Genomic DNA, 13,032 nt, shown 5'->3' with positions numbered 1-13,032 from the left:
GAGTCCTGGTACCATCCTTGTTGCCAGCCTCTGTACCCTTTCCACCTTCTTCACATTTTTCTTCATATGCGGTGACCAGACACATGCTGCATATTCTAACTGGGGTCTTATTAAGGTACATAATATCTTCTTCATCATTCCTTCATCTAGGTAGTGGAATGCAAGGCCAATATTTTGAAGCATGTTATATGTTTTCCAAAATATCTTGTTAATGTGTTTCTCCGGTGACAAAGTGTTTTGCACGGTTACTCCTAAGTCTTTCTCCTCATTGGTCTCTTTAATTTTCTCATCACCCAGCCTGTAATCCCTGTTTGGTCTGTATCTACTTCTTCCCATTTTCATAACATGGCTCTTGTCTATATTAAATTCCATCTGCCACTCTTTACTCCACTCATATATTTTATCAAGTGTGTGTGTGTGTGTGTGTGTGTGTGTGTGTGTGTGTGTGTGTGTGTGTGTTTTAATTATATAACACAATGTTACACCATCCGTCCAACTCACAACCCTCCCTCCTGTCCTAGTGTCCCGAGGCTCGAGCTGAATTAAATTCACCGCCGCGCTGTTACATAAACATGTGCGCCTCATGACACAACTAGCTACAAGGAAGTCATGTTATCGTCATATTTCTACATTCTAAAGAAGTAACCATATCAAAAGCAGATCACACTCTACATCCACAGCTCTTCTTACCAGTATTGGCATTGAGAGTCACGCTGTTGAGTTGTTTTTTTTTTATCGAGTTAGAAACAAAAGCAAAAGTCCCTTCAGTCTAGATCGGCCATAAGAGACTGGTGTGGTGAGTGATCCAGAACCACCTGTTGAATTCACGGATTTTACATATTTTTTAGGCTACAGGGAGTGAGTCACGCTTCTTTCAAGGTATGGAGCTAAAGATGATTCACTTACTCATATTTGTAAAGAATGAATGACATTCGTTTTTAGTTTAATTGGGAGAAAATGGATGAAATATGCCGGATTGTTATCTGTAGGGGAGATAATGCGGCCTTGGCGTGAAGGAACAAATAGGTTCAATGTTTCAGCTTTTTTCAGATTAAAGGGTTCAAGACACGATTGTTGTAAAGTACTAGATTTAAGATAATTATATTGTTCGTATCTCTGCCGTAAGAATTAATGGGATTGTTAGAGCTAAGGGTAGAAAATAGGTTAAGTACACTGACTGGTAACTTGTGGGGAGACGATGCAGTGTTTGATGGAGTACGACTCAACATTTCTGCTCTTTTCAGACTACAGGCATCGAGTCACGCTTGTTCTGTGTAACGAGATTAAAGACTATTCAATTATAAACATTTCTAGTAAGATGAGTAATGGGATTATTGGTTTAGAGGAGGGGAAAACCTTCAATTATGGCGGCTAGTAACAGGATGGGAATGGAGGAGATGAATTAATGTCTTTTCTTCCTGCCTGCGCTAAGATGGTGGTGGTGTCGGTGCTGCAGAAGGGACTCACCTCCTATAATGGCTGTCTGGCCTCTCAACCACTCGTCACCAAGTCCTGCACCAGGTGAGGACAGGAAACCATTAACAAATTAGTTAGGTTAGGTGAGATAAGGATAGGTAAAGGTAAGATTACGTTAAGTACTCTTATCTGGTGGGCTTCTGGTCCTCTAACTCGGGTAAGGGGTAAAGAAACCGCACTGTTGATGCACCAGCCCTTACAAGTGCAGTTACTCCATAGCTCAAATTAACAATATGAAAGGGCTGGAGAGTTATCATAAGCAGCAACAAGGAATCAAGTAAATTAACAACCCCATTAATCATAATACTCAAAAGATAGATTCCCAAGATGAGATGCTAAACCAGATTTAAATGACTGGGACATGTAACAACAGACTCGGGGAGGGAATTCCAAAGACCAACATTATGTATCACAAATGAGTGTTTCCTATTGTCTAGGCTGGTGCAAACATGTGCTAACTTGTGTGGATGGCCTCTGGTAGTGTTAAAAGCTAGGTGGAAGAAAAATCATTAGAACTTAAGGAAGATTTCTCAATTACAATTTGCCACATCTTAATAATGTCATGATGTAGTACTGTAATTGCCCTTTAACAGAAAATAAATTCAAAGCTGTAATATGATCATAATGTGGTAAATCCTCAATGACGTCAACACATTTAGTCCATCGACGCTAAACTGACTCAAGCACTGTAACATCTTTTACATATCCAAGGTTCCACACCGCTGAGCTGTACTCTAACAAAGGGTGTACCTGCGAGATATACAAGGTAGTCATAAATGTGTGATTATGGCTAACAGTGGATTTCAACAGGTTATTTGTCACAGCAGAGGCTTTACATGTAATAGTAGAAATGTTAGCTATGTTAGACTTAAGGTTAGGTTACATAAGGTTACGTAAGGTAGGAAAGTTAAAGCAAGGTGAAGTTTGGTTAATTATGGTAAGGTTAGGTTAGGTTAGGTAAGGTAAAGGTAATTTAGGTTTGGTTTGGTTAAGTGAGTTAGTGTTATATTCTATTTTGTGATATAAAGTGATCAGGTTAAATTAGATAAGATCAGGTTTGCTTTCATTTGGTTAGGTACGGCAATATTACAGACTGTTAGGTTGGGTCTGGTTAGGTGATGCTATGTTAGATTAGATTACTGAAGGTAGTATTAGTTTGTAGCTTGTCATTGAAGTTACTTAATTCTGTGAAAAGCTTATTGTTAGTCATGTAAGAGAAAATGGATTATGATGAAGAATTGGTGGTGTAGAGATGGTGGCAGTAGTAAGGAACAAGAGGATAATTGTGTGATGGTGTCTGTTGTAGCGTCCTGGAAACACAGAGATGAGTGTCGAACTGTGACAAGCTTGCTATCGGGGTCAGGATGAGTTTATTAAATTAAGTTGTAAATTCCTGTTATATTGGTAGGTTTAATTGTAAATTCCTGATGTATGAGAGAGGTTTGGTTGTAAATTGTTGTATTGGAAAGATTTGGTTGTAAATCCTGTTATATCATAGAGGTTTGATTGTAAATTTGTCATATTTGAAGAGGTTGAGTTGTAAATTTGTTATATCAGTGGTTGGGTTGTAAATCCCTGTTATATTGGTGAGATTTGGTTGTAAATCCTGTTACATCAGAGGTTGAGTTGTAAATTCCTGTTGTATTGTTAGTTGGTTTGTGAATTCGTTACATTTGAAAAGGTTGAGTTGTAAATTCCTGATATATCGGTCATTAGTGTAGGGTTAGGTTGTAAATCCCTGTTTTACCTACATTTTTTACTTCAGCAGTTGGTTTGGAATTATTAATATTTTACTTTACACCTAGCTTTAAATCAATATTATTTTAACACCTTGTTCATATTTTTCAAGTGACTCCAATTACTTGACAACCATCCATCCTTTTAGACTGACTTGAGTATGTTTTTACCTGCTTCATAATATTCATTCTTTTAATCTTGGTGTGACATATTTCAGAATCCTTTTAAGTTCCCACCACATTCCATTTTTGAGTGATGTGAGTTTGTTACCAGACTCATAATATTCTATTGACCACATTTATTGAGAGACTTGGTAATATTTTCCTAGTCCTTCAGTGTTCCTACCAAGTGGAGGAACTTAATGCATTTCCTTAGCCTTATATTGTCTTGCCAAGCTTGTTTATTTATTCAGTTACATTAGTGTAATGTTCCACCCACCACCTTTATGAGGAACATGTTTCCCCAGGCTTACAATGTTCCACCAAGCTCTCATTTATTAAGTGCCATGTGTGTGTCACCAGCCTTACTGTGTTCCACCAAGTTTTTTGTGTATGTTTATCTATGTTACCAGCCTTAGTTCCCACCCACCACCTTTGTTGAGGGACATTATTTCCTGAGCCTTGCAATGTTCCTCTAAGCTTTCATTTATGAAGTGCTGCATGTATGTCACCAGCTTTACAATCCCCAACACAAATTCTCTGTCCCCAGTGCCATCACAGCAGCCTTGGGGGACTACCTGGGCCAGCTCATCAGCAGACAGCACGCCGTGGACCTCCGCAGCATTGCCAGATATGCCACGTTTGGGTGAGACAACAGTGCTTTGTTGTGGTGCTGGTGATATTATTTGATTAGCAGTAGAAAAAAAAATAGTAATAATAGTAATGCTGTGTGATCACCAAGAATCATGCAATATTATTTATTTATTTATTGTATTGTATTTTATTTGTACTTATTTATTTATTAATTTTTATTTATTTTATTTCTTTTTCTTAATTCCTACCCCTTTAGGTTAGGTTAGGTTAGGTTAACTAGAATATATCACTGCCTTTTCCATTCCAATCATTACACACTTCGTTTACACTCAAGCAAGGTCATCTACAGACTTGTGGAGATTTCTTGCATGTATCATTGGCGACACATATCTCTGGTAGAATGAGGTGATGAATGTACAAATTTCTGGAGATTTTTCATGGACATCACTGACAACACGGACTTGTGTTCAGGGAGGCGGTGGCGTAGTGGATGTGATGGTGAGCGTGGGATTGGGCAGACATCCACACGTAGGTTCGAATCCCATCACGTACAGCCTTAAAACACTTTGCCATTTGTCGAGTGGTTTAAAGTTACTACATGTCACCATGATACCCAGGTTCTAGGTGGTTACACCCAAGATGAGCTTCGGGGGTGATATGGGCCCTAATATGGGTACCACTATAAATAAAATTGCCTGCGCCACTAAAGGACGGAAGCTGAACAGCGCTTCCCATACACTCTTCAAGTGTGCCTACAGGCGCTATAGGCCTTACCGTAAAAAAAAAAAAAAAAAAAAAAAAAAAATCAAGATCTGTATTCAGAAACACTGCTTTATCATTACAACTATTTCCCAAGGCCACAGAGATGATTAGCAGGGTTTTCAAGAGTGTATCTCCTGTTAATAATGTAAGAATCTTGTGAATCTGCCTCTAGAACCATAAAAAAAAAAAATAACTTGTATAAATTCAGTTAAACTCTTGAAATAATGGAGGTGAAGCACAGAAGTGTTTGGGAATACAAGCCTATATTCCTATTTTTTTCTTTTCTTTGTGTGTGTGTGTGTGTGTGTGTGTTTCACTGTTTGATCTGCTGCAGTCTCTGGCGAGACAGCCAGACGTTACCCTACGGAACGAGCTCAGAGCTCATTATTTCCGATCTTGGGATAGGCCTGAGACCAGGCACACACAACACACCGGGACAGCAAGGTCACAACTCCTCGATTTACATCCCGTACCTACTCACTGCTAGGTGAACAGCACCTACACGTGAAAGGAGACACACCCAAATATCTCCATCCGGCCGGGGAATCGAACCCCGGTCCTCTGGCTTGTGAAGCCAACGCTCTAACCACTGAGCTACCGTGTGTGTGTGTGTGTGTGTGTGTGTGTGTGTGTGTGTGTGTGTGTGTGTGTGTGTGTGTGTGTGTGTGTGTGTGTGTGTGTGTGTGTGTGTGTGTGTGTATTTACCTATTTGTATTTACCTATTTGTGTATTACAGGGCCCGAGCTAAGTTCTCTGTGTCCTGTCTCCTTGTCCATTCCTGTCATATCTCTCTTTCATCTGATTGACACACACCGCGTCAACGACATGACTGCTCAGTTTATTCCACTTATCAATGCTACGATGCGGGAAACTATATTTTCTCACGTCATTTAGACAGATGTCTTTTATTAGCTTTTTTCCATGTCCTCGGAGATGATTACTTGTGGTCACCTTTATCAACTCTCTATCCAGTATGTCAATCTTGTTCACCAATTTATACATAGTTATCACGTCTCCTCTTGTTCTTCTCTCTTCTAATGTGGTCAGCCCCAGCTTCCTCAGTCTTTTCTCATAGTCTAACTCCCTGAGTCCTGGTACCATCCTTTGTACCCTTTCTACTTTCTTCACATTTTTCTTCATATGCGGTGACCAGACACATGCTGCATATTCTAACTGGGGTCTTATTAAGGTACATAATATCTTCATCATTCCTTCATCTAGGTAGTGGAATGCAAGGCCAATATTTTGAAGCATGTATGTTTTCCAAAAAATCTTGTTAATGTGTTTCTCCGGTGACAAAGTGTTTTGCACGATTACTCCTAAGTCTTTCTCCTCATTGGTCTCTTTAATTTTCTCATCACCCAGCCTGTAATCCCAGTTTGGTCTGTATCTACTTCTTCCCATTTTCATAACATGGGTCTTGTCTATATTAAATTCCATCTGCCACTCCTTACTCCACTCATATATTTTATCAAGATCTTCCTGTAACTTGTTACAATCTTCCACATTCTTTACTCTCCTCATAATTTTAGTATCGTCCGCAAACATGTTCATATAACTGTCAATTCCTACTGGCATATCATTAACATAAATCAAAAACATGATGGGACCAAGCACTGACCCTTGTGGAACTCCACTGGTTACCTTCTTCCACTCGGACTTCCTTCCTCTCACCACTGTTCTCATTTCTCTTCCCATTAAGTAATTTTCCATCCATTTTGCTAGTTTATCATTTACTCCTCCAATCATCTTTAGTTTCCACATCAGTCTATTGTGTGGCACTTTATCAAAGGCCTTTCTCAAGTCCAGGTAGATAGCATCCACCCATCCCTCTCTATGTTGCAGTATGTCAGTCACTCTTGAATAAAAACATTGGATACGCGCACGATCTTCCTTTTCTGAAACCAAACTGTCTTTCCCTCAGAATGTTTTCACTTTGTAGATACTCACTCCACTTAGCTTTAATTACTTCTTCACATACCTTGCACAATATACTAGTCAACGATACTGGTCTATAATTTAGCGGTTCCATTCTACTACCATTCTTATATATAGGCACAATGTCAGCTCTTTTCCACTCTTTCGGGACTAATCCTGTTTGTATGGAGGTTTCCACAATATCAAATATGGGGTTCAACAATTGATCCTTACATTCCTTTAGCACCCTTCCAGTGTGTGTGTGTGTGTGTGTGTGTAAAAGGAAAATCTGGTGTGTGTGTGTGTGTGTGTAAAAGGAAAATTTGGTGTGTATTTACCTAGTTGTATTTACCTAGTTGTAGTTTTACAGGGCCTGGGCTTTATGCTCATGTGGCCCTGTCTCCATATCTACACTTATCCAATTTTTCTTTAAAACTATGTACACTCTTTGGTGACACCACTTCCTCACTCAAACTGTTCCAAGTCTCAACACATCTTTGCGGGAAACTAAATTTTTTAACACGTGTGTGTGTGTGTGTGTGTGTGTGTGTGTGTGTGTGTATGTAAGAGGAAAATCTGGTCAAGGGGAAAAATAATAATGTATTAATAAAAATGTGGAGGAAAGCAGTTTTTGGTCCTGTTTTATTTTTCCCCACTTGAAAACCCCACTCCACCACCAACATTGAAGGGAGAACACCTCAACAAATCTAGAGTAAAGCTGAGTGATTTTTAATGATTACCCATCTTGTTATGCCTACTCTCTCTCTCTCTCTCTCTCTCTCTCTCTCTCTCTCTCTCTCTCTCTCTCTCTCTCTCTCTCTCTCTCTCTCTCTCTCTCTCTCTCTCTCTCTCTCTCTCTCTCTCTTTAGTTTATACATATGTTTTATCTGTTATTGCTATTTTTTCTTCCTCTCTTCATTCTCTTCTCTATTTTTTCCATCTGTTCATATTTCTCTTTCTCTATTGTGACTTCTGAATCTTTGTCTCTATTCTTTCATTTTCCTCTCCTTTTTTTCTGTTATGTCATGTACTTTTTTCTTTGTCTTCCTTCTCTCATTTATCTTCTTGTATTTTGTCATTGTTTAACTTTTTTCCTCTTTCTCTTATTACTCTTTATTTTTTTTCCTTTTTACTTTCAGTACTCTTTTGTATTCTTCATCCTTTCTTCATTTCTGTAACTTTTTCTTGTTTTTTTATGTATTTTCTCCTCTTACTCTTCCTTTCCTTTCATTTCTCTTCTTTTTTTTTTGTTCTTTCATGTATTTTTCTCCTCATCCTCTTCTTTTCCTCACTTCCCCTCTCTTTCCTTGCATTCAGCCATTTATTTCTTTTCATTTCTCCTAAATTCTCTCATCTAACTCTCATCTTCCCATTTTATCTTCTTGAATAAAGTAGAAACCCACTGAATGAATACAAAGAAGCAAAGAAAATACCTACTTCTCCCAATCACACAATCAACCATCACCTCCTCCTTCAGGCTGCTGGTGACTGGACCGCTGGCTCACAACTTCTACCTCTTCCTGGATCGTCTGGTGAGGCCGGGGGTGAAGGGAGCCGCCATCAAGAGACTCCTTATAGAGCGCCTTGGGTTTGCCCCTCTCCTGGTGTTCCTCTCCTTCTACCTACTGTCACGGATGGAGGTATGACAGGAGGGGTGGTGCAGGGGGTGGCAAGGCTCAGGAGGGGTGGTGCAGGGTGGCAGGGCTCAGGAGGGGTGGTGCAGGGGGTGGCAGGACTCAGGATGGGTGGTGCATGAGGTGGCAGGGCTCAGGAGGGGTGGTGCAGGGGTGGCAGGGCTCAGGAGGGATGGTGCAGGGGTGGCAGGGCTCAGGATGGGTGGTGCAAGGGGTGGTGCAGGGTGTGGAGTGCTCAAGAGGGATGGTGCAGGGGGTGGTAGGGCTCAGGAGGGGTGGTGCATGAGGTGGCAGGGCTCAGGAGGGGTGGTGCATGAGGTGGCAGGGCTCAGGAAGGGTGGTGCAGGGGGTGGCAGGGCTCAGGAAGGGTGGTGCAGGGGTGGCAGGGCTCAGGAAGGGTGGTGAAGGGGGTGGCAGGGCTCTGGAGGGGTGGTGCATTGGGTGGCAGGGCTCAGGAGGAATGTTGCATGAGGTGGCAAGGCTCAGGAGGAGTGGTGTATCGGGTGGCAAGGCTCAGGAGGGGTGGTGCAGGGGGTGGCAGGGCTCAGGAGGGGTGGTGCAGGGGGTGGCAGGACTCAGGAGGGGTGGTGCATGAGGTGGCAGGGCTCAGGAGGGGTGGTGCAGGGGTGGCAGGGCTCAGGATGGGTGGTGCAGGGGGTGGCAGGGCTCAGGAGGGGTGGTGCAGGGTGTGGAGTGCTCAAGAGGGATGGTGCAGGGGGTGGTAGGGCTCAGGAGGAGTGGTGCATGAGGTGGCAGGGCTCAGGAGGGGTGGTGAAGGGGGTGGCAGGGCTCAGGAGGGGTGGTGCATTGGGTGGCAGGGCTCAGGAAGAATGGTGCATGAGGTGGCAAGGCTCAGGAGGAGTGGTGTATCAGGTGGCAAGGCTCAGGAGGGGTGGTGCAGGGGGTGGCAGGGTTCAGGAGGGGTCCTTCCATCTCACATCTGGCTTACTTCTATTGTTCTCCTCCTCCTCTTACTTTATCTTTCACTACATCCCATCCTTCTCTTCTCTGTCTCAAAATCCACCCTCTTCATCCTCCTCATTTTATCCTTCAAATACCTTTTTATCTACATCCTCTTCATCCCTAATCTTCATGCTCATCCTCCTCTTTCCATGCTAACACCAATCCTCTTCCTCTTCTAATCTTCTGATACCTCCTCCTCCTCCTCCCTCCAGGGCAAGAGTCACGCGGCAGCCATGATGGAGGTGCGGATGAAGTGGTTTCCAACACTCAAGATGAACTGGAGGGTGTGGACTCCAATACAGTACTTCAATGTGAATTATGTGCCCCAGCAGGTGTGTGTGTGTGTGTATTTACCTAGTTGTAGTTGTAGCTGTACAGGGCCTGGGCTTTATGCTCGTGTGGCCCCGTCTCCATATCTACACTTATCCAATCTTACTTTAAAAGTATGCACACTTGTTGCAGACACTACTTCTTCATTTAAACTGTTCCACGTCTCAATACATCTCTGCGGGAAACTATATTTTTTAATATCTCTCAGACATCTTCCTTTTCTCAGCTTTTTACTATGCGATCTTGTGCTTCGGATGTCATATTCTTCTTTCAGGATCAGTTTCTCATTATCCACTTAGTCCATTCCGTTGATCAATTTATAAACTTGTATCAGATCCCCTCTCTCCCTTCTCTGTTCCAGGGTTGGTAGATTCATAGCCTTTATTCTCTCCTCATATGTCATCCCTTCAAATTCTGGAACCATTCTTGTAGCCATTTTTTGTAGTCTCTCCAACTTCCTTATGTGTGTGTGTGTGTGTGTGTGTGTGTGTGTGTGTGTGTGTGTGTGTATTTACCTAGTTGTAGTTTTACAGGGCCTGGGCTTTATGCTCGTGTGGCCCCATCTCCATATCTACACTTATCCAATCTTACTTTAAAAGTATGCACACTCATTGCAGACACTACTTCTTCATTTAAACTGTTCCACGTCTCAGTACATCTTTGCGGGAAACTATATTTTTTAACATCTCTCAGACATCTTCCTTTTCTCAGCTTTTTACTATGCGATCTTGTGCTTCGGATGTCATATTCTTCTCTCAGGATCAGTGTGTGTGTGTGTGTGTGTGTTCACTGTTTGATCTGCTGCAGTCTCTGACGAGACAGCCAGACGTTACCCTACGGAACGAGCTCAGAGCTCATTATTTCCGATCTTCGGATAGGCCTGAGACCAGGCACACACCACACACCGGGACAACAAGGTCATAACTCCTCGATTTACATCCCGTACCTACTCACTGCTAGGTGAACAGGGGCTACACGTGAAAGGAGACACACCCAAATATCTCCCACCCGGCCGGGGAATCGAAACCCGGTCCTCTGGCTTGTGAAGCCAGCGCTCTAACCACTGAGCTATCGGGCGTGTGTGTGTGTATTTACCTAATTTACCTAATTGTAACATACGGGAAAAGAGCTATGCTCGTGTTGTCCCGTCTCCATATCTATTAATGTCCAGCTTTTTCTTAAAATCATGAATATTCCTTGCGTTGACCACTTCCACGTCTAAACTATTCCATGCTTCCACCCTTCTATGAGGAAGCTATATTTTTCACATCTCTCCTATAAGTGGCCATTTTAGTTTTTCCCATGCCCTCTCGACATTCTTCCATTCCACATACACAGATCTTCCCTATCCATTTTTCCATGCCAATCATCACTCTGTATATTGCTATCAGGTCTCCCTTTCTCTTCTGTTTTCCAGGGTTGGAAGTTGCATTCTTTTCAGTCTGTCTTCATAAGTCAAATCTCTTAAGTCAGGCACCATTTTCGTTGCAGCCCTCTGTACTTTCTCTAGTTTCCTTATGTGTTTCTTTAAGTTCGAGCCCACTGTATTGTTGCATATTCAAGCCTCGGTCTTATCATTGCAGTAATTATTTTCTTCATCATTTCTTCATCTAGATATACGAACGCCACTCTTATGTTCCTCAATAAGTTCAATACTTCTCCAATTATTTTGTTTATATGTCTCTCTGGCGATAGGTCATTGGTAATTGTCACCCCAAGGTCTTTTCTTCATGACTGGTTTTATGTCTTCATTTCCTATCTTGTACATACTCCTGATTCTTCTTTCACTCTTGCCAAACTCTATTTTCTTGCATTTTGTCGTGTTGAACTCCATTTGCCATGTACAGCTCCATTTCCATATTCTGTCCAAGTCTTCCTGGAGCAGTTCGCAATCTTTGTCACATCTCACTTTTCGTAACAATTTTGCATCGTCTGCAAATAGGCTCACATAACTGGACACCCCATCCACCATGTCATTTATGTAGACTGCGAACATTACTGGTGCCAACACTGATCCCTGTGGAACTCCACTCTCCACCAATCCCCATTCTGATGGTCTGTCCTTAATTATTGTTCTCATTTCTCTTCCTACCAAAAAGTCTTCCATCCATTTTAGTAAACTGCCATGCACTCCTCCTACCATTTCAAGTTTCCAGATCAGTCTCTGGTGTGGTACCTTATCAAAGGTGTGTGTGTGTGTGTGTGTGTGTGTGTATTTACCTAGTTGTAGTTTTACAGGGCCTGGGCTTTATGCTCGTGTGGCCCTGTCCCCATATCTACACTTATCCAATCTTACTTTAAAAGTATGAACACTCGTTGCAGACACTACTTCATTTAAACTGTTCCACGTCTCAACACATCTTTGCGGGAAACTATATTTTTTAACATCTCTCAGACATTTCCTTTTCTCAGCTTTTTACTATGCGATCTTGTGCTTCAAATATCATATTCTTCTCTCAGAATCAGTTTCTCATTATCCACTTGGTCCATTCCGTTGATCAATTTATAAACTTGTATCAGATCCCCTCTCTCCCTTCTTTGTTCCAGGGTTGGTAGATCCATAGCCTTTAGTCTCTCCTCATATGTCATCCCTTCAAATTCTGGAACCATTCTTGTAGCCATTTTTTGTGTGTGTGTGTCAAAGAAGCTGCAGAGATACAACACCTAACCTAATGCAGAGAGAGAGAGAGAGAGAGAGAGAGAGAGAGAGAGAGAGAGAGAGAGAGAGAGAGAATAACAATAAAACAATAAAGAATTCAACCAGATGGAAAAAAAAAAATGAAGCAGAAACATGAGCTAAACAAAATGAGAGAGAGAGAGAGAGAGAGAGAGAGAGAGAGAGAGAGAGAGAGAGAGAGAGAGAGAGAGAGAGAGAGAGAGATACTACATACATACTTACATACACATACTAACCTACTCCCTCTCTCCTTCTGTGCACAGTACCGGTCCCTGTTTGCCAATTTTGTCGCCCTGTTCTGGATTATGTACCTGGCGAACAAGAGGAGGCAGGCTGTGAAGAAATAGTAAGAGGAATAAGAGGGAAGGAGGAGTGCAGTAAACAAAAAGGACAAAGAAGAAGGAAGGAAGGATTAATAATTGTAATAAAACAAAAAGAGAAAGTCCATGAAAGAAGAAAGAAGGAGGAAGAGTAAGTGCAATAAAATAAAGGAGAATAAGCAGGAAGAAGAAAAGGAGATGAATAAATACAAATAAATCTAAGAATAGCCCATTAAAGAAGAGAGAAATAAGAACAGGGAACAAAAGAGGACAAGGAAGGGAAAAGGAGGAATAATTGTAGTGAAAGAAGGAAGGAAGTGCAATGAAGTAAAAAAAAAAAAAAGAGAAGGAAAAAGAAGAAAGGAAGATGAAGAAAGTGCAATAGAGTAACAAAAAAGAAAAAAAGGAAGGAGGAAGAAAATTACAAAAGGAAAAGATGAAGGAAGGAAGAAAGTGATAAAAAA

The 13,032-nt window shown here is 41.7% G+C and overlaps 1 protein-coding gene across 1 annotated transcript; it reads left to right on the top strand.

Moving 5' to 3' along the window:
• The first annotated feature begins 769 nt into the window (after window positions 1-769).
• Window positions 770-12,625, top strand: LOC123518669 (peroxisomal membrane protein 2-like). Its single transcript, XM_045279619.1, has 6 exons — window positions 770-879; window positions 1,433-1,521; window positions 3,922-4,017; window positions 8,122-8,284; window positions 9,454-9,573; window positions 12,512-12,625. Exons 2-6 carry the CDS (start codon window positions 1,433-1,435, stop codon window positions 12,593-12,595), a joined length of 552 nt encoding a protein of 183 aa, XP_045135554.1. The 5' UTR covers window positions 770-879; the 3' UTR covers window positions 12,596-12,625.
• Window positions 12,626-13,032: the final 407 nt, after the last annotated feature.

Source organism: Portunus trituberculatus, chromosome 6, assembly GCF_017591435.1.
Source record: "Portunus trituberculatus isolate SZX2019 chromosome 6, ASM1759143v1, whole genome shotgun sequence".
In the NCBI taxonomy this organism is placed as follows: domain Eukaryota; kingdom Metazoa; phylum Arthropoda; class Malacostraca; order Decapoda; family Portunidae; genus Portunus; species Portunus trituberculatus.
The sequence above is the reverse complement of the archived record's forward strand: the minus strand, read 5'-3'. Positions and strand labels throughout refer to the sequence as shown.